This window comes from Gadus chalcogrammus, chromosome 14, assembly GCF_026213295.1.
Source record: "Gadus chalcogrammus isolate NIFS_2021 chromosome 14, NIFS_Gcha_1.0, whole genome shotgun sequence".
NCBI classification, from domain to species: Eukaryota; Metazoa; Chordata; class Actinopteri; order Gadiformes; family Gadidae; genus Gadus; species Gadus chalcogrammus.
Window position 1 is genome coordinate 16169023 of NC_079425.1, and position 24825 is coordinate 16193847.

The 24825-nt window shown below is 42.9% G+C and overlaps 3 protein-coding genes across 3 annotated transcripts; 1 reads left to right on the forward strand and 2 right to left on the reverse strand.

The window, feature by feature from the left end:
- Positions 1 to 2238: 2238 nt before the first annotated feature.
- On the reverse strand, positions 2239 to 8391 carry ist1 (IST1 factor associated with ESCRT-III). Its single transcript, XM_056608139.1, has 10 exons — positions 8068 to 8391; positions 7607 to 7703; positions 7279 to 7459; positions 6455 to 6542; positions 6168 to 6251; positions 5967 to 6077; positions 5642 to 5851; positions 5247 to 5345; positions 4805 to 4850; positions 2239 to 3698 (listed from the first exon to the last, which is right to left on the reverse strand). The coding sequence occupies exons 2-10, from the start codon at positions 7692 to 7694 to the stop codon at positions 3538 to 3540; spliced, it is 1068 nt and encodes a 355-aa protein (XP_056464114.1). The 5' UTR covers positions 7695 to 7703; positions 8068 to 8391; the 3' UTR covers positions 2239 to 3537.
- A 1472-nt stretch (positions 8392 to 9863) lies between these two features.
- Positions 9864 to 21628, reverse strand: mphosph10 (M-phase phosphoprotein 10 (U3 small nucleolar ribonucleoprotein)). Its single transcript, XM_056607577.1, has 11 exons — positions 21475 to 21628; positions 20462 to 21125; positions 20130 to 20293; positions 18517 to 18679; positions 18142 to 18283; positions 16191 to 16258; positions 15047 to 15184; positions 14625 to 14735; positions 13084 to 13191; positions 12489 to 12719; positions 9864 to 12332 (listed from the first exon to the last, which is right to left on the reverse strand). Exons 1-11 carry the CDS (start codon positions 21561 to 21563, stop codon positions 12186 to 12188), a joined length of 2025 nt encoding a protein of 674 aa, XP_056463552.1. The 5' UTR covers positions 21564 to 21628; the 3' UTR covers positions 9864 to 12185.
- Positions 21622 to 23314, forward strand: mcee (methylmalonyl CoA epimerase). Its single transcript, XM_056607578.1, has 3 exons — positions 21622 to 21728; positions 22000 to 22337; positions 22942 to 23314. Exons 1-3 carry the CDS (start codon positions 21701 to 21703, stop codon positions 23092 to 23094), a joined length of 519 nt encoding a protein of 172 aa, XP_056463553.1. The 5' UTR covers positions 21622 to 21700; the 3' UTR covers positions 23095 to 23314.
- The last annotated feature ends 1511 nt before the right edge of the window (positions 23315 to 24825 follow it).

The window sequence follows — 24825 nt, forward strand, 5'->3', positions numbered from 1 at the left end:
GGTTTGTTTATGTGCCAGATCGTGTTCTCCCCATACACAGTGAATGATGGCAACAGACAGAGGAACAGGGGTGATGAAGTTGTTGATCATTGGGGTTGTATAAATGTGCATATCTCTCTACATTTTAAAACGACATAATGTGTTGGCAGCAAAGTTAACTTCACTTCAGGTTAATGCTTTTGTATATGAGCCTGCCGGGTGATACTCCAGACAGGAAGTAGTAACCAGACCAGCAAACCAATCACAGCCTTGCAGGCTGGGCGGCTAGGTGTTAGGTGTTGAGTTAGGTGTTGAGTAAAACTTTCCTAATATGTGGAGGAAAGTTTTTCGTTGAAGACGAACCTCTAACCTCGAGAATGACGTCTTTGTCTGTGGGAGTCGTTGGTTTGTTTATGTGCCAGATCGTGTTCTCCCAGAGCCCGTCTCATATTAGACATTCTCTGGTTCTCCCCATACACAGTGAATGATGGCAACAGACAGAGGAACAGGGGTGATGAAGTTGTTGATCATTGGGGTTGTATAAATGTGCATATCTCTCTACATTTTAAAACGACATAATGTGTTGGCAGCAAAGTTAACTTCACTTCAGGTTAATGCTTTTGTATATGAGCCTGCCGGGTGATACTCCAGACAGGAAGTAGTAACCAGACCAGCAAACCAATCACAGCCTTGCAGGCTGGGCGGCTCGCGTAAAAGCTTACGTAAAAAATGACGCAAGTCTAGAAAAATCGCCCGACGCACGCAAGACGTGAGAAGTCGCGCAAGGGGGGCGCAAGGGCCTCTTGCGCTTGCGCTTACGCTTACGTAACCGAGCATAAACCAGCCTTTACTTGGTGAGCCTGTTCCCCTATTCCCTCCTATGTTTGGAACTGGTGGTATATTTCTCCCCTGCTGCTCTCATTCATGTACCTCTGATGGGTTCAGCAAAAAGTTGCGCAGGATGCAAGCAGCGCAGCACTACATTATCAACCTTGTTTGGGTGCAAGTTGATTTTACGGTGGAATCTCCGCCATCTGGCAGCCAGGATGCCAAAAGCGTTCTCCATAGTCATCCTTGGCCTGGACAGTCTTAAATTGTAGATTATCTTGGGGTGTGTCAGATTCTGCCCCGGGTAGGGTCTCATGAGGTATGGCTTCAGTGGCAGTGCTGCGTCACCAACCATGGCGAATGGTACATCGCCCAATTGAGCAGCCCCTGGCAGAGAGACACTAAGCGGCACATGAAGGGTTTTGCTTTCCATTCCCCTTCCTAAATCTGAATTTGCATATACCCCACCATCAATTGTGCATCCAAAATCCCCCACTTGAATCACCCTTAACCGGCAGTAGGCTTCCACTAGTGCAAACAGTACTATTGAGAACGATTTAAAATACTGACTACCGGAGAGTGGGGGTGCTTGAATTGTGACGTGTTTCCCGTCAATTGCCCCGATGCAGTTTGGAAATTGTGCTTTCCTCCAATAGCCCTCTGCAACCTCTTCCCCCATTTATTGTGTTGGCCTGGGCAGAAATCGATTCATCATCACTTTGACAATGGCAGCACACACACCATATGTACAGAGTTGGTCACAGTTGTGTGCCCTAATCTGTAACCGAATGCCAGGCCTATCAGAGAGTCGCCAGAAGCAAGTTACCTGTGAGGGAAATGAAAGCAAAGGTTAATCACAATTCATATGCTATTCTTATGTTTTTCAGCTGGAGTTTCTAAGCAGAGACGGGCAATTCTGCGAGAGGCATTTGTGAAGAGCCGCAAGAAAACCACCCTAGAGGATCAGCTGGTGGGACTCAAAGGGAATGGAAATATGCGGAGACCATGTCTTTCCTCCTGCCTCACTTACAACAGAGAAAGTTTGTTTCAATATGTCAGCATGTATATTTCAATCACAGTATTTAAATCCTGACCGACATAATTGCACTAGTTAATGCATAGGTGGACAGATGCTCCATGCGTATATTTATAACTGTTTAAGAATCCCTATGCTGTGTATGTTTCCAATAGCCCTTAGCCTAGAGTAACTATAATTTTCTTTTGTTTGTCCTCATATCCTTTAGTTCTAAAGGCAACTTGAGTGAATGAAACACTGAAGAGACAGAGGTTTGTGATACTCAGCAAACATCTAAGGCTGGACGCAGCACAGACGACCAGCAACAGCAGACCACTGGAGAGGGGAATCAGTCTAGACAGCGTCGCAATAAGAAGAGACAGAACAGCAAATATATTACATTTGGGACACTGTCAATGAGGAATTACTGCAGAAAACATTTTTATTTCAAAACATTTTTATTAAACAATGATTTGAGTAAGCCCACCACAAAGAACAGAAAAAAAAAAAGTGTCATTGACTTAAGAACTGGTAGTGTTCATGTCAGGTTTAACACGCCTTACATACCTCATATACAGTCGGGTGTAGAAGACTGAACAAATGACTCATCACAACCTTTTTAGTGTGGATACAGAAGTGAAAAAACACCCTTTCAGGTTTAGTGTCAATATCTGTCGACCTATGAGCAAGGCCACTGGAGGGAGTGGCCACATAAGGCGAGCGAGTAGGTCAAGGAAATGACCAGCATGCAAATGAGGCACCCATACCCCATCAGGTAATGGAGGCCTACAGCACTCACAGGAAAACATTTTGTAAAGGATAGTCATTTGAAATTGTTTTATTCTTCGTTTACAGTTCAGTCTATAATCTCAGAAAAAGTTTTAAATACTTAAAGATTGACTTTACTAGGAGTGTTCTGCATATCCAGCAGACCATTATGTTGTTATATCCCACATATTTTTCACCAGTTTATATATATTTATTAGACTATATATATATTCCTACATTTAGGGAAAGCAGCTACCCCACGATAAATAATGTTTGTGTAGAAGGAAATTCTCCAGCTATAAGTAATTCTAGACATGTTAACGGTGTTGTTAACCTGATGACCAGTTCATTAAGCCAACTGAGCTGAGCCCATTCTTCCAGTTGGATATAAAACTACAGAGCACCGGAGTGAGACCCGGCCAGCTAACCTAGTACTTACATCAGCTCTATTGCAAATACCAAAATAAACTAGCAAGGGTGGAAGGACTGGTAAGACTGGTTTGGAGACTTTTTGCCAAATGTGAGCTAAGGCCAAAGTGACATTAAAGACAATAGAGAAGCATAACCTTCTAGTCAAAGTACAATATGTGAAATTGGGTTTGTTAAAAAAAAAAACTGTGCACATTCAAAGTTCTGCTGAGAGCACAACTCAATCAAATGAACTGCTTCAGAAATTAAAGTGTGTGTGTGTGTGTGTGTGTGTGTGTGTGTGTGTGTGTGTGTGTGTGTGTGTGTGTGTGTGTGTGTGTGTGTGTGTGTGTGTGTGTGTGTGTGTGTGTGTGTGTGTGTGTGTGTCTGAAAACATTAAGAGGACGACTTGGGTCAGAGATCTAATAGCAAGGTCGAAAGTGAAATTTGAGAAGACCTTCCTTGGCTTGGAGGAAAAGTGAGGGAGAGGGGACAGAGTCTAACTCAGCTTCAGTGTGATTCAGAAACAGCTGAGGAGCTTAAGTCTTCTTCTTGAGCTCCTCAAAGCGCCGCGAGAGGTCGTCAAAGTCGATGTCGTCCGAGGAAGAGGTGGTGTGTCCACCCACCGAGCTGTTTGGCATCGTATCGGGGACAGAGGGCAGCTCTGGCAGAGCGTTGTTGTCGTAGAACTGCGTGGAAGCTGCAGGGAAAACGCCAAATCAGACTGTTGAGGGAGATATCAATAGCTTCAAGCTGTGGTTACCACCCGCTATGACGGGTGGTATGCTCTATTTGAAATCTGATATATATGTAGATATATTTGAAGATCACAGTGGGTTCATCTGTTAAATGTTTCGACAAAGTTAAATTGACCAAGTTGCTTAGTCTGAATTTGTGTAAGTGTCAGAGAATTCGCCGTTCTCCCAATGACTTCTAGTCTCTGGGTGAAAAATTATTGAAATACTTGGCCCCAGCATTTGTAGAGAATGAGAAGGAAGAAAAAAAATAAAAGAATAAAGCGCATCTTTGACATGTTTCTCTCTCAAAGCAGTGACAAGTTGTGAGGTGACAATCCTCAACCCCCCTCTCAAAACACTGCGATCGTAAACGCAATTATGTAATTATGCCTACTCTTCTGTAATCTTATAATTATTAAATCATTAACAATCAGGCCAACTTTGGATATTATTTCTTTGTCAATTTCAGCCAAATTATGAAACTGTTGATTCCATTTTTAGTACCCGATTCCGCGATAGGGCCCTACAATCCCAACCCCACTTCTCTATCATGCTAAAAAGTCTTCATGACACTATTGTTCTGTAAATACTCTAGTCTTTATATTTCTGGAACAGGAATATAAGGATTGTAAGGTAAGGATTGATGGTGCACTGTATCAGTGGTTCAAAATGTAGTGGCCATTCATATGTTGAAGTTCACTTCTACAGGACAACAGGAGAGGCGTCAAACCAATCCCAACCCCACTACTCTCTCATGCTCTATCATAAAACTGTTTTTATTCTTCATAATGGTCCTTCAGTATCTGTGTTCATTAGATTAGGTTACCGGGCAAACATTTAAATATTGAGGAACCCTATTGAGGAACCCTGCCCTACAGTATATGCATATCAGGCAACCTCAAGTGGAGTCCGGAAAGAGGTGGGGAACTACTTCTGCCATATCTGGTGTCACACCAGGTTTCCTGGCGTGAGACAGGAAACCTTCTCACACCAACACACTACAACATAGATACGTCTTGCTTGGTTGCGTTAGCAGTTGGCAATGCTAACATATCATCTCAAAACTTACCGACAGACTGGGAGGGGACAGAAGGGGTGATAGGTAGGTCATCGATCTGGAAGATAGAATCAGCATTACTTCAAAGACCGTTGTCCGTCTTTTATATTCAAAAGGTAGGGCAGGTTAATAGAAGCAGCTAGTGTGCAGGGTCACTATCAGAGCAAGTGGCATATGTTTGCCAGGGCGCTGCAGGCTGAGAGAGGGCATCTGTGCAGCCAATGAGGATCTTAACATGCACAGCAATGAGAAGCTCAGCATTATCAACCAATTGGTAACTTGGTTGAGAGAGAGCAAGAGCGAGAAATTAGTGTTCGGAAGGTGAGAGAGGCATCTCTTCCCTGAGGTCTTTCCTTGCTTGCTTCTGCCTTCATTCTTCTTCTGTCTGTATGGGTTGGGGAATAGAATGCCCAATGGGGTATGAGCATGGGTTCTGGACAGTTCAGTTACTTACAGACTCGTATGTGGGGGGGCAGGTAGGCAGCTGGGGGGGCTTCCCCCCTCCCACAGGGAAGTGGTCAGCATAGGTTCCAACAGGGGGGCCGTAGGGTTCCTGTAGGAGAGCGAGGAGGAAGGAGGGAACAAGAGGAGCCAAGAGGAGCAGATGGATGGAGAAAGGGAGAGAGGATGAGGATAGATGGATAGAGAGGAGACAATCCTTCAAACAGTCGAAACATAAACTATTAGAAAGTGCACCATGATTGTTGCAGGAAACAAATTGTCATCCATCTCGTGCGCATCCTTATGCTTTAACAATGAGTCCAAAGATTAATAAAAAAAAAGTGCTTCTGTTCCCCCCACCACAAACATAACATAAGTACCAGAACTCAGAGGTTTGTCTGGACTTACTGGTCCTTTAGATGGGTAGTTGAAGGCTGAGGGCATGTGCATGGGCATACCCATGGGCATTGGCATTGGCATACCCATGGGCATGGGCATGGGCATACCCATACCCGGGGCACTGAAGCCCCCCCCTCCTCCTCCACCACCACCACCGCGGGGCTTATTGTCACTGTCAACGTCGATCAGGTCGGCCTCCTCACCAGGAGAGACTTCAGGCTTCCCAAAGGGAAAATGCATGTTCTCAGTTATAGGGTTTATTATTGTATGATTGTCATGTTAAATTGCACATCTGATATAACCCCTTGGATACAGTGACGTGTTGGGCTCTTACCCGAACCATGGCGTCGGGCTCATAGGGCACGTTGTAGTTCTTGGCGATCTCTATTAGGTAACGCTCGACCAGAATCTTAGGAGGGGCCTCCACACTAAGCTTGTGCATAAGCTGAGGAACATAACATTGTGATCAAGACATAATTTCTGTTCACTGTTCAAGGCACGGTACAAGATACGGTACACGGTTCAAAATGTCTACCCGGTCATTGACAGTGCCGATCTGGTTTGTCCTGCACAGCTTTCCATACTCCTTGCTGTATTTAGCACACAGCTGATCGGACACCTGGAGAGAGAGAGAGGAGTGCCTGGTATTCATAACACATGACGTAATCATCTGCTAGCCATGAGTTTTGTGACGTCATGACAACGGGATTAGTGCAGTTGTCGAGACAACAACAGTGCTAGCACTCTTTACAGCCGAAAGACTAGATGGTTTAAAGTGGTAATTATCGTTATGATAACTAAGAAATACAATAAGGAACTTACAATTTTGAGTTCAGCCACCTCTGACTGGAGTCGCGGAGCGGCCCAGATGAGTGTTGACACAGATTCCTGAAGGCCGGGGTCCAGCTCCCTGGTAGAACATACACAAACCTTGAAAACTACCTCTGTGCGTCAGTGTCTCTGTCTCTGAATCTGTGAATGTTGTTCAATGAATTGAACACGGACCACGAAACCTAACAATACAGCGACATAGTGGCTAATAAAGGGCTGCAACCAAATTAGACGCTTGTGCCACAAGCAGAGAATGTTAGGATTGTTCTCTCCACCCCTACACTCCTCCTTATGGCCACGTGACGGAACTCCCACCTGCTTCTGGCCACAATGAACTGAACCATGATCACCACTCTGAGCATGTGGCACTATTTTCAGCACTTCATGCTCAATTAATTAATAATAGGCATGCTCCAGCTTGGTGACCAGGAAGTCTTATACATCCATGAGTAATGCACATGCTCTGGTTTAGTGACATAACAATGCACATGCTCCCCAATGGTGACACTGCTGTGTATCGGTGATGGCGCTGTGTATTAATTTCTTATAAATACATCAATGTCTTGTCTTAGTTTATTGAGAAGTTTTCATACTTTTTTTCTGAGCTTCCGAAATTTGCGTCCATAGGTAGTGTGAAAAACATTTTATAGTGACAATGTCTGGTCTTAATCACGTCCTGTTAGGATACATTGGTAATCCAGGAAAACATCTGACAATTAAGCAGTAAGCACAAGGTGAATTGTGAGGACAGACTTTTGGAATCCAGCCATTATCAAACAAGGCAGCATTTCTTCTACCATTCTCCAGCCACTTACTTCATGGATTGGATGAGGCCGAACCGTGCGAGCAGCAGGTCACAGTGGAGCTCAAGGATCTCCATGGCCTCAACCAGGTAGTCCTCCCGGATGATGTGTTCGACGCGGATACGTGCACGTTCATCCTTGCCCCCCGACAGATAATCGGCAATCTCCTTCCTGGCTTTCTGGGCAAGCTCGGCTGTGTTCGAAAAAAAAGAATACCTTATTTAACAGCATCTCAAAGTGCTGTACGAGTTTAAGGGGAAAGGGTTACCGGTAGAACAAAATATCAACTATGCGACGATCGAAAAAGTGTAGGAGTATTGGATTTAACTAAATCACTCACTTTTCTTTTTCTCCAGGAGCTTGAGTCGGTTGATGACAAGTCGCAGGTTGACTTTAAGTCTCTCAGCTTTAAATCCTCCTCCCAGCATGTCTGAGATCTGTGGGTTAAAAGAAACATGAGAGGATGTCGAAACCCACAGATCTTGATCATGTGATCGTGACTGTACCACCAGAAACATCAAACGTAAACAAATGTCCCAAGACAGGGCTTGAGGAGAGAAAAGCCCCCCTAAACTAAAATGAAAATGGAAAGCTGTTGGGATGGGTCAAGGATTCTAACAAACGATCATTAGACGAAAGTATCTGGTGTCTTCTCCCATTCCCAGTTAAGGAGCTATTACAATTTCCCTAGCATGTGTTAGCTAACTAAATAAATAAATGAATAAACACCCAATACGGATAATCAACATAGAGAACACTCACATCAAATAAAAGCGTTTAGGTAATCGACTAGGACCGTACCTGTATTGATCGGGATAGAGCAAATTTTGAGCGAGACTTGTTTGTTGCTGTTAGCTGGTTCACCTTCTTCTTCCGTGTTGGCGATCTAATGTGCGTCACTAAAAAGGGGATTTCCCCGGGTGCATTGTGATGATATGAGCAGTAGATGGCAGTCCTTGACACTGGTATCACGGTAAAATAATTATATATTTCAATGAATATATTGTAATGACATTGCCGGTGACATAGGAATGTCCAGTCATAAGTACTTGTACGAACTTTTAATGGTACAAACCTGGTCACTGTAACGCCGTAACCAACGCCAAAAATACACACACAAGTTCCCCGGGACGCACACATAGGCGAACGCAGAACCCTTCAACGCGCATGCCCCCACCCCTCCTGTTCTCCCAAGCCCCTCCCCCAGCTGACCTGGGGGAGGGGCCTGATTGACAGGTAGAACATTACAATGCATGCACATAGAACAACTGGCATAACGGAAGACGAAGTACAATGCAACAAATAAAACACAAACTCTTTATTAATCAAACTCAATATAATCAATTATTCGAGATCGAATCAGTGAGCTGTTGCTGAAAGAACTTAATAGAACTCGATGGCTTTAGGTAACTATAGCCAGGTAGGTAGCCTACAGCCAGAGCTGCTCTTAATGGCTCTGGGGAGGTCCGTGTAACGCTTATAAGTATAATTTCCAATTTCAAAACATAAAAAAGAAAATTTGAATATTGAGGTCATGTTACGCCGCCTCCTGCTACGCCGTCCAATACCCCCATCTAGTAGTCGTTTGACTCCAGTGGCCCTCATTCACAAATTATCTCCCGCCAAGGGACTCTCCTGGGTCAACACGACCAGATCCTGCAGGAGATCACCTCCACCCTTCGTAAGTTGTCCCTATCTGTCCACTCCCAGCCCCCCCGTCACCCTGGAACCACCAGTCCCCATCCCTAGCCCATCGTCTTCCCCCCGGGAGCCGTTCATTCCAGCCCCCAAATGTAAGATGGAGACCTGGGATCCTGTCGGTCGTTGCTCCTACAGTGCTCCCTGGTGTTCGAGCTGCAGCCCCAGACCTACCCCACCGACAAATCTCAGATCTCCTACCTGCTTGGAGCATTGCAGGGTGAGGCTCTCACCTGGGCAACGGCTGTATTAGAACCTGAATCCGCGGTCTGCTTCAATTATGTCTTGGAGCACACACTGTCTGTCCAACTGCTTGCGCTCCGCCAAGTCTCCTTGGACGCCGGAGCCCGGGACTGCTTCCACACCTCCTAACCTGCCCTCCGTCCCGGAGCAGTACCACGACCTCGGGGAGGTCTTCAGTAAATCCCACACCCTGTCCTTGCTCCCCCCCCCACCCATCGCCCTTATGACTGTGCTATTGACCTCCTTCCCGGGTCCCCCCTCCCTAGCAGCCGCCTGTTCAATGTCTCCCGCCCTGAACGTGAGTCCATGGAGGAGTATATCAGGGAATCCCTCGCCGCCGGAATCATCTGCCCGTCCTCTTCACCTGTGGGAGTGAGCGGGATTCTTCTTTGTGAGCAAGAAGGACCGCTCTCTCCATCCCTGTATCGACTACCATGACCTGAACGACATCACCGTCAAAAATAAGTATCCCTTGTCCCTCATCAGTTCCGCCTTCGTCCCCCTCCACGGAGCCTCGGTTTTCTCAAAATTGGACCTGTGCAACGCGTATCACCTTGGCTCCATCCAGGAGGGGGACGAGTGGAAGACCGCGTTTAACACCCCATTGGGCCACTACAATATTTAGTTATGCCCTTCGGGCTCACCAACGCCCCCGCTGTCTTCCATTCCCTGGTTAATGATGTCCTCCGGGGGGCATGTTGAACCGCTCCATCTATATTGACGAGATCCTGATCTTCGAGGTTCGTGGAGGAGCACAGGGTTCACGTCGGACAGGTCCTGCAACGGTTGCTCGAGAACCGACTGTATGTCAAGGCGGAGAAGTGTGAGTTCCACGTCCCGTCCATCCTTCCTGGGCTACATAATTATCCCTGGCCAGGTAGAGATGGATCCATCCAAGGTCTCTGCGGTGGCCGAGTGGCCCTCTCCCCCTACCCGCAAGAGACTGCAACAGTTCCTGGGCTTCGCCAAGAGTTCCTCAAGACTAATGATATCACCGCTCCTCCTGGAGGATACTGTAGGCCTGTGGACTTAACAGCAGCAATTAATTCTGCATCACAATTGTCCTTACCCCATACACGTCTACTCACTAGTAGACGTAGATAAGCAGATAATGGGCATATGGCACTAACTATGACACTTGTAATTGCCGAATTAAAATTGCAATTGTTACGTCCATGGTAACATTGTAATCACTATGGCCTAATGCTGCAAGTGAACCCTCCTATGGCCTAACGATATGCCTAGTCTCACCCAGCATTTCACCTTCATATTTAACTATGTACACTGGTGCGACTAGACGCTATTAGTGTACGCTACAGTAACTTTTAGAAATCCCCGTTGCGCATGGAATTGCCACATTGGCAGTGTTTTGCTTCACAAATATACAGTAGCCCACGGTACATATACGTACAGCAGGCTGGGTCAGCTCGACTCGCTTCCAATAATTTCAAAAACTCGCAACTTCAAAAAATTATTGTATTTATTTTACAATTCAAAAATGAACAAAACTATTCTAAATTAAGGAAATTATACTGGGAAACGAATAAACCATTATGAGCAACGAGTGAACTTAATAAGCGGTCTATAGACTCTTTACAACCGCCGCATCTTTACCTTGATGTTGCGCAAAGCCCGCACAAAAAGCAAAGCAGTCTCAGCATAAACAATATTATATAATAAGCTAAAAAAAAACTTTCAAAATGTATATTATATTTTAAAATGTCTATTTTTCATAATTGAATCAACAAGTCCGACACCTTTGTAAACAGAAAATCAATAGCCTAATTTGAACGTCTGGACGGATGTAATTATGGATATGATTGCCTCATTCTCCTCCACTGTTTCTATATATATTTTTTAATCAGGGTAGGCTATGCTATGTTCACAAATGGTTAAATAAATGTTTAGGCCTACTAGAAGGATTTCGAGCAATGTTTTATTCGCAAAGACGAATTTTCCATTTCATGCGCAGATGCATGATAACGTTCTAAAAAATATTGCAGTTTTTGCGAATAAAACATTGCTCGAAATCCTTCTAGTAGGCCTACATTTATTTTTTTAATTGACCACGCAGGCTATTTTGGGAGGCACAAGTCAGGACCTTGCGGTGGACTCAAGGAGGGTCCATAAAGGGATACACAAAATGGTCAAAAAGAAAATGTTAAAAATCACTTTCTGTAAAAAAATAAAATAATCGAAAGCTCGATTATATTAGTTTTGTGGTCGTTTGACGGAAAAATCGCGAACAAAATTTGATTAATTGCCCAGCCCTAATAAATTGTTGACCGGATTAAAACAGCAATGTAATCAGGTGTGTAAAAGCTTTTAAAATATACATTAAAATTACCAACGTGGTACAAATACAAAGAAAATACATCTCTTTACGGAGCCATTTTTGCTTATCGAGTCATATGGTCCACCTCAATGAACTCGGTACTCTCAGAATCCCTAGTGGGACCGACCAAAGTGTGCCTCAGTGAAATGACGCAAGAAAGCTGGGAGACTTTCCACTTTGCAACTCGTGTGGGTGGTGTACGAGGCACCTCGAACACGCCATTACTGTTGTACAACAATTCGAAAGGGCGATCTAACCCATTGGGAATATTTTGAAACGCAGATGTTGCCCGTTTAATTGCATTGTTGTAAGGCAATTGTTACGGTAAGTAGGAAGTAATTGTGGGAACTTTCATTATGTAGAAACATTGACCAAACAACGGCTTTATTATAGAGTGGAGTGCCACTGCCTGACCGTCTCCCCGGCGCCCGCTAGAAGGAACGGACATACGATCGCGTCATCGCTGGAATGCAGAGCGTGAGTATCTGAATATCCAATATCTTGTCAATTTAATAAAGAACTTTAAACCGAAGAATAAAACAAAGCATTTAATTATTCTTAAGAACCCATAAACAAGCACCGACAAGGTAAAAGATTTCCGTTAAAAAAATCTATACAGAGATATGCTATCCATCTGCTCTGTTCACAACTTCAGTTTGCTGGCAGACAGTTTCTGCTTCTTCTTCTTGGCTGCCTGTCCTTTGGAGTCTTTGATCTGACTCTTTACCTGGTCCTGCAACTGCGAGAAGAAAGCCTGGGAGGATCGCAACGCCTTGTCCTTCCCCTCATCCTGGAACGCACAACAGTAACATTTAGCTCTCTTGCCATACACTGCCAGTGGACTAAACGTAGCTTAGCATTTATCACACACACACCAAAAATAATATAACCACCACCTAACAAACCCCATCAGAGATAGTACAACCACCATCAAAAACAAACTGACCTTGAGTATGGTTGCTTTCCCACCCATGGTGATCTTCTTAAGCTTGTCGGCCACCTGGGTCTTGGACATCTTCTTGTTCCCCTCAATGCCGCTGTCGTCTTTCAGTTTCTGTCGTCTCTCCTTCTCCTTGATCCTCACATGCTTCACCTTCTTCATCTTACGTCTCTGCCGTTTCTTGTCAGTCGTCGTCTTCTCCAAGTCTCCCAGCACATCTCCTGCTTTGTTCTTCTCCTGAGGTCAAAGGAGCAGATCATTTTCATTGAGTGTCGCATAGCACGAGTGCTTCCCAGTAAGAGTCCTTTATGAGAACCCTCAATCCTATATTTTTAGGGGCTTTTGTGCCTTTATGGACTGGAGAGTTGATAAAGAAAGGACAGTAGGTTGAAGAAGAGGCTGAATGTCATGTAACACAGGACCACTGGTGGTAATCACACCAGTGAGGGCGGGCCCCACGGCCTGCCCTCACACTTTGTTAATAATCTTCTGAATCATGAGTGCCTCATCAAATATCTACAGCTTATAACTATGTCCTGTAACCCCATATGCGTATGACCCATAGGTTGGGAAACACTGACAGAGCAAGGGAGCAACCTACTTTGACTTCCTCTGGGGCAAGGAGTGTAGCGTCGCTAACACCAACGGGAGCTACCTCCTCCATGGCGATGGAGGGGAGGTTGGACACCACCTTGATCTCTGGAACAGCCTGGGAGAAGATAGGAAGTAAAGCGTGGGTTTGGCATCTCATTAACACCAGAGGCCTGGAAGATATTTGGGCTTTACTACAACTACATTCATTGACGCATTATTCATTTCCCGACAGGAATATTAACAATTACTAGAAATGTATTTCCTGCAGAATATGCGGTGAGCGCTGCAGAGCAAAATGTGGCTGAAAATATTTTTTCATAAAGCCACATAATTTAAGGTGTAAAGAAATGTTGAATAGCTTAACTCAAGTGAAAAGATTCAAACCGTGTTCAAAAGTAAACAAAGTAAACATGCTGACCCTTTAAAAAATGTTAAATGGTTGGAAACAAATAAAGTGTACGATTTAAACACATAGCTAAAGTGATTACGTTTATGCAAAGGAATAGTTTATCAACTGGAAAGATTTGAACATAGTTCAGAAGTTAACATTTTAATTGGAGTAAACAAAGTAAAAATGCACACTATTTAAAAATATAAAATGGCTGCAAACAAATTAAGTGTAAGAGTTAAACAAATGGCTTCAGTGATAAAGTTTGAATAGATTTAGATAAAATATAGAATAGCGGAGCTGTTCTGATAAAGTTTGAAATGGTTGAACCAAGTCAGTGTTGCAGTAAAGTAAGTGTAGGAGATGTATAGGTTTGTGCATTTGTAGTAAGTTGGAAAAGTGTTGTTGACGTTAAAAATAAGTGACTTCAGTACAGCAGAGATAACTGGCACAAGTTTTCCTGCTTTGCTCTATTTGCCAAACTTTTAGCGTTGGAAATGGCAATATAAGTGAACCGTGCCACACCGTAACACATCGAATAACATGGTAACAAGGAATTTGTAAAAAAAAAAATCGATTCTGTTCGTTATCGCGTTATTATAAGTAAGTATTTTTATATTTAAAAAAATGTAAATGTTCCCCAAAATGCCAATATTCACAAATTCATTTAACATTTTGTTTGATGACCACATATGGTTATTGAAATTCTAACTTACTCTTAATTATATGATTATTCTCAGGTTTATATTAATCTATTATGTCTGCTTTATTGTACTCTTTTGTATTTAAATAATTTGAAGTTATGTGCTAGGAGTTCAGCATCCATGTGAGAGGTCTCCTATTCAGAGAATGATTACTAGTGTGCTGTGTCCCGAATGTTCAGGGACACAGTTTTTGCACTACCCTCCCCAGCTTTTGCACTTCAGTTCATGTGTAAAAGATACCATTGTTCACAGAATTAAATGTGACAATTGAAGTGAGTTGAGCAGTCTTATTTCATTAATTTTTTTGCAATGCCTTTGAATAATATGGGACATGAATCGCAATAATAGTGAACCGTGGCCCAAACATCAGAATGCTATCGAATGCTATCGAGATCGAATTCTCGAATCATAACCCCCTCGGCTAAACATTGTTTTGTTGGAAACTGTCGCACTTACAGGTTTAGGAGTGAAGTGGAAGTTGGAGAGGGCGTCAAGTTTCAGGAAGAGCGTGTCCATCATCTTTTTAATTTCAACATTGGCTGGGTTCTCCTCCACCACGGTACTTTTCTGAAAACAGAAACCAAAGGCATTTGATCATTAAAAGTATTATACAAGGCATGGTGAAAAAAGGGAGATGGCAGTGAAATGGAATATTTGTTTGCAAAGACCCCTGGTTACTGTTGACATTGTATATGTCACACACTGGACTTCCATTTAAAACTTCATATATACCATTTTCACACACACACACACACACACACACACACACACACACACACACACACACACACACACACACACACACACACACACACACACACACACACACACACACACACACACACACACACACACACACAGGGGGTTGAGGGAACCACCTGTGTCTGCTTGATGAACTCTTGTTCATAGATCTGTGCCAGGCTCAGCTTGCTCTTCTCATGGTCAAGAGTCAACCTCTTCTTGTATCGGAACGCCTCCTCCTTCGGCTTCTCCTTCCTCACAACATCGTCAAACACCTGAGTAGTCCAAATCAGATGAATTCCATCGGGAGCATTATAACCACATGAAGATCAAATTGCACGTTTTCATTCTTCTACCAACAAAGTTTTCATAAAAAAAAAAAAGACTAACATCGCATCTCTGATTCTTATGGTTACTATGCACTTGTTGTTTTTTAACTATTTTGTACAGCTCTCTTTCTTTGCTCAGACGAAGCTGCAGCACCCACAGTACACACAGTGGCATTGTGCAATAAGTGATCGAAAATCCCAACTTTCTGCCCAGAGAGAGCTCCACAGGTCCATGCGAACAATGCTGCCGCTGTCGCCTTAGTAGAAAATAACGATATCTGCACCCAAAGCAGAGTGGAAAGTTTGTTTCTCGAAATTGGGGACTTATTTCAGTAACAGTGATAAAAGGACCATGATTAAAACAATAAGTGTGGTTTAGGGTTAAATGGCTTATTAATGTGACATTTGTATTGTGTAACTGTTATGAGCCTTAAAATAAAGAGAACTGTAACGACAAACCACTTCCTGACGACTGAGAGGACGGTACGAACTCCTTGCTTTTATTGGCACATGAGATGGGGTGTTACTTAGGACTACAGCAGCTCAGCGACGGGGAAGTGGTGGCGCGCTAACCTAATTTCCTGATTAAAATTGATTTATATTTTTAAACATCGTCCTAAGCCATAAATTCAGGTAAAAAATTTAAATTGTCTCAAATACCCCCAATCCGAGTGATCGATGACGATAGAAACGTTACGTTTTAAGCTCATGCACGTTTCCGCCGGTGAACGACATCATGCCTGTCTACACTTCAAACTCATGCATGTTGCAGAAAACTTGCAACAGCGCCCCCTGGGGTCACACTTTTCAGTGGTGTCGCAGAATTCTGTGTAACATCCGCTCACTCTCCTTGCTTTACCACGATCAAGCATCTAGGATCGATTGCTCTTCCTTGGGTCCCCCGATGATAACGTTGAACAACACAATGTATATATGATATAACAGTTCTCACCTGATCTTTTATCCTCTGTTTGATGATATCCTCCAGCTTCAGTGTGGTCTCCTCTGTGATAGCAGGAGCTAAAGGAAAGAAAGATTTAATATTAAACTCCCAACAAGGACAGGACCACCAGTGTAGGATGACCACGTGGACGTAGAATGGCCCAGTGAAAACAAGCACCGTGTATTCTTTGAAGAGCAGTGCACATAAATAGGCCTAAGGCTAGTGAGGCGGGCTCGCCCAAAACAGCCGATAGTGTTCATTCGTAAGTGAAAATAGTCTGCATATTGTCCAAAAAAGAACTGTGCCAAATGCAGAATTGTTCGCCATTAATCCTAATAGAGTGATGATGATTTCAAAATGCAAAAGCAACGTCCAATCTGCCTTATTCTATAATTTAGGGGGGGGCTCTTGTATTAATCTTTTTGTGTAAAGGAAAATCAATAGTGTAATGTAACAATATAAATGTAATAATAAAATACTAATAGTCCTTCAACCAATCAGACCAACGATCGCTTCGATCGCAACAATCGCTTCCCTGTAGTCATTGTGTTAAACCAGCCAATAGCGCGCCAGGGGGAAAAAACAGCTTTGTGATTTGCGCCAGTAAAAGCTGATCGGAAACAGGAAGAAATATATTGTTCTCCAGCCCCTGCTGCAGAGCGAATTCAAATCGCGGCATAACGGGTTGGGGGTACCATCTCACATATAACTGCATTTCATATTAATCGCATCGTTTGCTGTGTTACCAACTTAATCTATGCTGATTTAGGTTGTGGGATGTTACAATATCAATAACGTTGAGTTCATAAGGGCTAACATTATCTTTTCTGAGTTAACAATAATTTCGGGCAGGTGTGTTCGAGCACAGTATATCATACTAAACTTTGGTAAAACGGTCGCGACCGTCTTCTCTGTGCCAAAATCCCGTTGCTTCGGGTTTTCCTTTGATAGGCGCGTTGAGAGGAGGAGCGGGCGACTCAGCCGTTCATAAGTGTACCCGCGCACCACTGGCATGAATGCTCGCTTGTCTCTGTGTTTGCGTGTTCGTGTGCGTATGCGTGTGTGAATGAAAATGTCAGGGAGAAAGAGTGCTATGAGGAGATGAATGTACGGAACGATATTTATATTTTAAAAAAGACCAAAGAAAAGGCGCTCAGTGTTGACTCTGGCGCTGCGCAACACATTGGTTTATGTATGGGAAACACTGCCATAACCTTTAGTGAATAAGTATTCCATATGACATAAGAATTGGGACTTTGTAAGCTACACATAAATGTGCATCACTTGGGAGATGAACCCTGCACGCAGAAATTCAAGACTGACGCGCTACCTCCACTCTACAACTCTCTCACGGAGACACACTGCAGAACCGTAAGCATTGCCTACATAAGATCCAACAAAGATGATCAAATAGCGAATACCCTCTGATGAGAACCTGGATCGCTCCTTAAGAATATTCTCAGGCAATGCCAAGGGATCGGATCTGTCCCGAAAGACCCTCTGTCTCCGGAGAGAACCCTGTACAATACGGGCTCCGAGGTCCACGGGAACACCCACATATGGTGACAACATTGTCAAAGGAGGGGCTAGGAAGCTGCGCATGCCGATCCAACCCGATAGACTTAGCTGATAATCTGCTCCTGACCAGGTTTGGTTGAAAGCATAAGTGACCATGTTGATACAGCGACGCTAAGAGAGCGACTTTCGCGTCACAGCTAACCCAGGCTTTGAGCGCAACATACCTCGCTAACCCCCTAATCGAGGTTCGTAGTATACGCAACAGGCGTGCTTAGCCGTTACAAGTCGTTTTGAAATCGACAAGAGAAGGGACTAAACAATAAACTTGTGACGCCGCTTTTTTTTTTAAATGGCTTATCGGCTAATCACAGTCACACGTGGTGGCTTGTCATTGGACCTTTAAAAAAAAAAAAAAGGTGAAATCCTGCAAGTGTGGACCTACCCCTCCTGGAAGTTTGGTCGAAGTCTACATTTTCTGTCAGGATGCTGTTCTCAGGGCGGGTCTGAGCCGTGGCCTCGCCTGCCAGCTGCCATGGTTTCTCTGACAATGCCACCTTCTCCAACTCACGGATCTTCTCAGTCATCTAGGATAGCAAATACATTTTTGAAAATGTGTATTTTGAAGGATCCTATCCCTTCTGCTGAGGCCCTGCCAGCCAGCTAATGTTGCTTCTCAGTATGTAATATACGAAACAATAATAATGACCACCAGACGATATTTACGTCATCTGAATATATCTGATACAGGACGACATGTGTGCTTCATGATGTCATGTTTTCATAGATCACAGGGTAAAACACAGCCCACTCTCCTTACCTTTTGCTGACGTTTCTCAAACGAAGACTTAGGTTCCTCTTTTTCCAAGCTTGACTTCCCACCAATGATGTCGACGATGTCTTCTCCCTCGCTCTGCTCTTCCTCAGAAAGATTAAAGGTCACTTTTTTATGACCCTGTGGGGACTGGCTCGCCTCTGGATCCCTAGATAATCAAGGAATAAGGTGGATTTAGGGAATATATAAAGTTCTACCATTTCATGTACGGACATGGTGAATTGGGATGCACTGATACCAGTACTCAGACCCGATACTGTGCTCATGTACTCGTACGACCAGATATCACTTTACGCAACATGAAGAGCCAGTGAACCCAAAAATGTTTATTGTTTTTTTTTAAACATGGTAATATGTCTTATATGATTGACAACATAGTAATCTATGCCATTTTATCACCTAAAATAAGTCCCCAATTAAAATAAAAAGTGGGTAAAATCCTATGTATTTGCCATTCTCCACAAAACAACATTCCACTCTGCTGCGAACGCAGGTGACGTCGTTTTTGTGAGTCCGAGTGCCTTTTCCGAGGCAATCTGATGCCAGGACCAAGGGTGGATGTGTGAAGCTCTGCCTGGCCAGCAGTTGACTGCTGCGTCTCTGGGAAAGTCAAGCTTTTCAGAAACGTATTGGATATTGCTAGGGTGCGTTTGGGGGGTGAAGCTCCTTCTGAGCAACGATTTATTTAATACCCGCGTCCGAGGGTTAGGATTCACCGGAGACCTATAGTAGAGTGCTACGGTGGGTGTCGCATTCATAGACAAAATCACTCATACCAAACGACAGTACTAAAAAAGTATCACAAAGTTGGAATAGTCCCGTTCTTGAACATCGACTATGGTCAGTCTGACTACCTCAAACCCCCTATGCACTTTACCTATGCACTTTACTATTAATGAGGATCAACTGTATTAACTGTATTAACCATTTATGTATTACTTACTGCACTTTATATTCAGCTGCTATCTGCTATCTGTGTTCTATGTATTATTATTATTCTTATAGCGCTGCTTTAACAAAAACGTTTTATTGATTGCACTACTGGTTAGAGGCTAAACTGCATTTCGTTGTACTGGTTGTCCTTACTTCTGCAATGACAATAAAGTTGAATCTAATCTAATCTAATCTATTACCATGGCGATAACACCCCCTCTTTCCTAGACCTCACCAAAAACACATTTCTTTCAATCTCATAATGTTCGAATTCCCACTGAAACAGTGAGTTCACTGGCTCACTGGAAACTTATGGTAGCATTGAATACCCATATTTGTACGTGGTATCAGCAAGTACCCAAATGTAATTGCTTGTACTTGGTCTGAGAAAAAGAGAAATCGGTGCATCACTAACTGAATGTGTGGTAATATCACACATAATCCACTAACAATGTGTAAAACCAACCGGGGTGATACACAGTTGACAGTGCATAACCAGAATAAAACAGAACACAACCTCAACACACACTGGCTAGCACAGTGGAGATGTGAGGAAAGATACAATTACATTAGCCATCCATACATTCACATGGATCTGGTAACATCCATGTGATAGGTTTGGTATTATAGATAGCTTTACTCCAATACAATTTCCGATCACTTACTCAGAGTCATTCTCTTCCTCATCTGACTCCTCTTCTTGATTGTAATCGTTATTGTCCTCCTGCAGCTCATCCATGCTGTCGACGTGGTGACCTCCTGTGGCAGGTGCCTCTCCATCCACAGGATCAAAGAAGTCTTTATACTTGAGGTTCCTGGAGCTCTTTAGCTGGAAGCAAAATTAGACAATGATTGACTAATTAGGAAGCAAGCAACATATATTACTATACGGAAAACAAAAATGTAATAATCACAACGAGACAGTCAGAATTGTAGCGGAATACACAAGGTTTAAAGGGAAATGGCGAATGATTGACAAAGGACCAATGATACATACAGAACTTTTTTTGGTTTGTTTCTTTGCAGAGATTGGTTCCTCAAAGTTGAAAGTTTCTCCTTCGTTGTCAGAAGCAAAGTCTTGGAAATAGTCTATGCCATCCTCTATCTCCTTGCCCTCTTTTTTGTCCATGTCGTCAAGGAAGGACTCCATCTCCGACAACTTGAAGAACCTGTCGTCTACCTCGGACAACTGTTGAGGAAATCTTTTCCTTGCTACCAGTGCCAGTTTCTTATTCTGCTCCCGCTTCTCAAATTCATCCGTGTTGAAATCAAAGTCTGAGTCCTCCTCCAAGTCTGAGTCTTGGTGCTTCACAGTTTTCCGTCGTGGCCTCTTCGCAGCTATCTCTTCTGCTTCCTCCACCTCACCTTCATCCTCCTCCAACTCCTCTGCAACTTCCTTTAGATCTCCTGCAGCCTCCTCTATCTCTTCGATAAGAGTAAACATTTCATCTTCAGCAGCTTTGTGAATTTTTATCTCAAAGTGCGATAACACAATGGTGTTCTGGAGCTCCAGCTCCTGCCAGATCTGCTCCTCGTCGAAGCTGTCAACCACCAGCTCGACAAGCGGGCTGCCTTTACAGTCGGCAGTTTCGTTTGTCTTGTTGAGATCATACAGGATCTTGGCCAGCGACGTGAAGTCTGCTGCCACACCATCTTGAATACTGCAAAAAGCAAACGGTCGTGTTTTAGTGTCTGAATTTCAATGGTGGATTGTTGACGTCAGGAGCAGTGTAGAGCACATACTGTTCTCAACTTCTCTTTACAGCTGCCAATGTTAACTTGCATGATATTAACTACCGGTATTTTGACTTTAATCATAAACATTGATAATATAATATAAAGATAATATAGAATATCAATGGGTTCTGCAACTGTTATAACGAGCTAGTAGCTAGCCATAGCTCACACTAGCAGCCTCAACGCATGTTTGTTTTCTGTATATTGTCTATGTCTAAAATAAAGCAGCGTTTTTCTATTCTTGCCAACCGTAAACTGTAGACTGTACCTTACCTTAGAAACTTATCTGGGTGTGCTGTGTCATCGTTTAGTTTGTTTATACATTCCCCCAGTAGACCCAACACGTCTTCTTCAGCAGCCATGTTCCTATTCACGTGGGGAGTGGGACATGTGTGTGTGTAACACTCAAAACGTTCCCCGAGAAACTGTGTTCAGATAAGGTTCAGATAACGTTCCAGGCATGGTTACAGACGACACACCATTGTAAACTGTTTGGAATATGGCGTCGATCGTGTTGAAGGTTGCAGGTAGTCATGCCGTACATGTAATCATCATATTTATATAATGCATTCGCTTATCGATTCGAAATTGGAGATGGATGTTTATGGTAAACCATGCTGTGAAACATTAGTTTCACGGATAGTTTTGACCAGTCAATGTCGTGCTTGTCATTCAACCGGTGTCCTGCATTGGTGTAAATCCACCACAGATTGCTTTATAATCGAATGGCGTTCCACCATGATACTTATGAACCCACTCAATTAGAATTGTGTGTGGTTTTGTTTGTTGATTTTGCAGGTCTGTCGCGGTGGGTCAGACACACTCTGCCCAGCAGGGCGCTCACAACCTCAACATCTCGTCGCTCGAGGGTTCCGGGCTCCCTTTGGAAGTTGGGAAAGCTGAACCACATTGCCATTGCCGTCCCAGACATTGAGAAGGCTACGTCGCTGTACCGAGACGTCCTTGGTGCGACGGTCAGTGACAAGCTGCCCTTGCCAGATCACGGGGTCTACACGGTTTTCGTGGAGCTCGGAAACACAAAGCTTGAACTCCTCCATCCTCTGGGGGATAAGAGCCCGATTTCGGGCTTCCTACAGAAGAACAAGTCTGGGGGATTGCACCACATCTGCATCGAGGTAAGTGATCTTGGCTGCTACAGACAGCGTCAGATCTTTTTATACATTAATTTACTATAAATTATCCAGATAATCGTCAGACCTAGCATAATGTATTGCCTAATATTTAAGATTAGATGCTTGATTAATCCTAGACGGGAAAATAGGGTTTCACAACAGAAAGCACAGCCCAGTAAAAGGAAAAAAATATATACCTTATCTATAACATAGTTCAAGTCAAGGCCAAGTCAAATGCACAACAAAGTAAATACAATAAAATAATTACATAAAATGAAATAATGTAAAAATAACAAGAGTAATAAAATAAAAATTATATGTGTATGCATATATATATATATATATATATATATATATATATATATATATATATATATATATATATATAGTTAAAATATTTGTGCATTCTCGTGGTGGGGTGATCAAAGGCAAGAGTTCAATAGTCTTGTGGTTTACGGGAAGAAGCTTTCCTTGAACCTGGTGGTTTATGTGTGGACTCCTGTTCCGTCAAAATGATATAGATAGAAATGATTGTTATGTATTGCAGCGTACCTGTTCCAGTACTCAGTGTGTAATCAGTGTTTTAATTCCATCTCTGTTTTTGCAGGTCGAAGATATAAATGCGGCAATAGCAGCCCTGAGAGTCAAGAACATCAGAACCCTTTCGGCCACGCCACAGATCGGCGCCCACGGCAAACCTGTGATCTTCCTCCACCCAAAGGACTGTGATGGGGTACTGGTGGAGCTGGAAGAGGCCTGAAGCTCCCTGAACCAGGGAAATCCCCTGGTTCATTCAGATCCCCACCCACTGGTCCTCCCACAACACCAACTTGGATGTGGTACTCTCACAGGATTTGTCTGAGAGTCATTTGTCTCTGCTTCTTTTCTGCAGGTCCATGCGTCTTGAATGTGATTCAATAGGAGTTTGATGCTCTTGATGAATAAAGATGTGACGGTTGGAAGTTACATAATTATCCTGATCCCACTTAAGCCAGCTACTTTTAGATCTTTGTTATAATAATTTTACTTTTTACTACATACTTAATGCTGTTAAAATGTCTATATTTAATGGGTTAAGTTGTGTAAGAGGTGAATTCTGGTTCTGATCAATGGAATATGATGCATCTCTATCAGGCACCAGTGATGTTATCATTGGTAAAAGTAATCTAGTAAAGCACACTTGTATTTCGTGGACATGCTTTAACTAATTGCTGCATAATGTTAGTCGAAAGTTAAAATCTACTGAATTTTAGAAGTTTATGTAGTAAACGATTAAACGGGAAAATAATGCTAATAATACTTCCTCCATGATGGGAAATTCAGGTAAGTATCTAGAGTGAAGAAATGGAGAAGATTATATTATTTTTTTTATAGAAACATTCCAAAACAAACCCTCGTTGCTATCACCACAAAATTAATACGTTTATTTGTTTCCAAACTATTTTAGATATTTTAAATGGTGTGCATGTTTACGTTGTTTACTCCATTTAGACTTTTGAGCTCTGTACAAGTCTTTGCACTTTATTTAAGCCATTCAACATTTCTTGACGTCTTAAACTATGTGGCTTTATTTAAAATTCAACCTCACTTTGCACTACTGCATCTTCTGCAGGAAATGCATATTCTAGTAATTATATTGAAATCATATCCTGAACCCATGATCAGAGAAATCAACAGGACATCGATTTCTGTGGTGGTCGGGCAAAGTCTTCATTAAGACCCAAAAGTTACCATTAGAGCAGAATATTTAACCTGCCAATTAAGTTTAAACTAACTGTAATACACATACAATTTATAAGGTCTGATGAGCAAAAAATATATCGGATTGTAATGCAGTGTTAACCCACCCAGTATACCGACATAAAACGTTTTACATTTTTCAGTGTAAAGAAAAAAAAGCGTGGGTATGATTGTCAGATAAGTCCACGATTTATTAAAGCATTACAAGAAGACCAACTACATTCAATTTTGAAAGCTAAAAACAAGTGAGACATATGGTGCGCCGCCGGACTCGTCGCTCTTTACCTTCTCTTCTACTGCTGCTAGTGTTTTTAAATTGTATATTCGGGGTTAGTGTTTAAACAGAATTAGGCATGCACTTATGAGAAGTTCTCAGCTGCTGATTTTGCCACAGGTCTTCTACACTGCTTCTGCTTCATCACTTTAGTCATACTTTCGTTTAGAAGCCTCTTCGTTGTTGTGTGCGCCTTTGACCATCTAAGTAGCCAACTTTTATTGTATAAGAATGCTTACACTTTGTTTGTCAATCAATTTGTTTCATGCATTATTAAGTTCCTCGGTTTGTAGAAACCCCATGCATACATTCATGTCGGAAGAAGAGAGATAAATAACCATTATCAGTGGACCCAAACCTGCTGTGTTCCACTGACCGAACAACCTGTTGTGCAGCACTTCCTTTGATTAAAGGTTTCCCACATCAGCTAAATGTGTCTCCTCTCCCACCACGAGAGCAGAAGTTATTGATTCTATT

Bases quoted from the DNA above. Each gene is read 5' to 3' on its own strand.
- ist1 (XM_056608139.1), bottom strand. From the start codon at position 7,694: ATGCTGGGAGGAGGATTTAAAGCTGAGAGACTTAAAGTCAACCTGCGA. The intron at 6,543-7,278 runs GTAAGTGGCTGG...ATGTTCTACCAG, and splicing joins GGCCTCATCCAATCCATGAA to GGAGCTGGACCCCGGCCTTC. The intron at 3,699-4,804 runs GTAAGTTTTGAG...TTTTCCCTGCAG, and splicing joins TGTCCCCTCCCAGTCTGTCG to CTTCCACGCAGTTCTACGAC.
- mphosph10 (XM_056607577.1), bottom strand. From the start codon at position 21,563: ATGGCTGCTGAAGAAGACGTGTTGGGTCTACTGGGGGAATGTATAAAC. The intron at 21,126-21,474 runs GTAAGGTACAGT...TGCTTTTTGCAG, and splicing joins CACCCAGATAAGTTTCTAAG to TATTCAAGATGGTGTGGCAG. The intron at 14,736-15,046 runs GTGGTTCCCTCA...TTCTGTTTTCAG, and splicing joins AGTTCATCAAGCAGACACAG to AAAAGTACCGTGGTGGAGGA.
- mcee (XM_056607578.1), top strand. From the start codon at position 21,701: ATGGCGTCGATCGTGTTGAAGGTTGCAG. The intron at 21,729-21,999 runs GTAGTCATGCCG...TTGATTTTGCAG, and splicing joins GATCGTGTTGAAGGTTGCAG to GTCTGTCGCGGTGGGTCAGA. The intron at 22,338-22,941 runs GTAAGTGATCTT...CTGTTTTTGCAG, and splicing joins TGCACCACATCTGCATCGAG to GTCGAAGATATAAATGCGGC.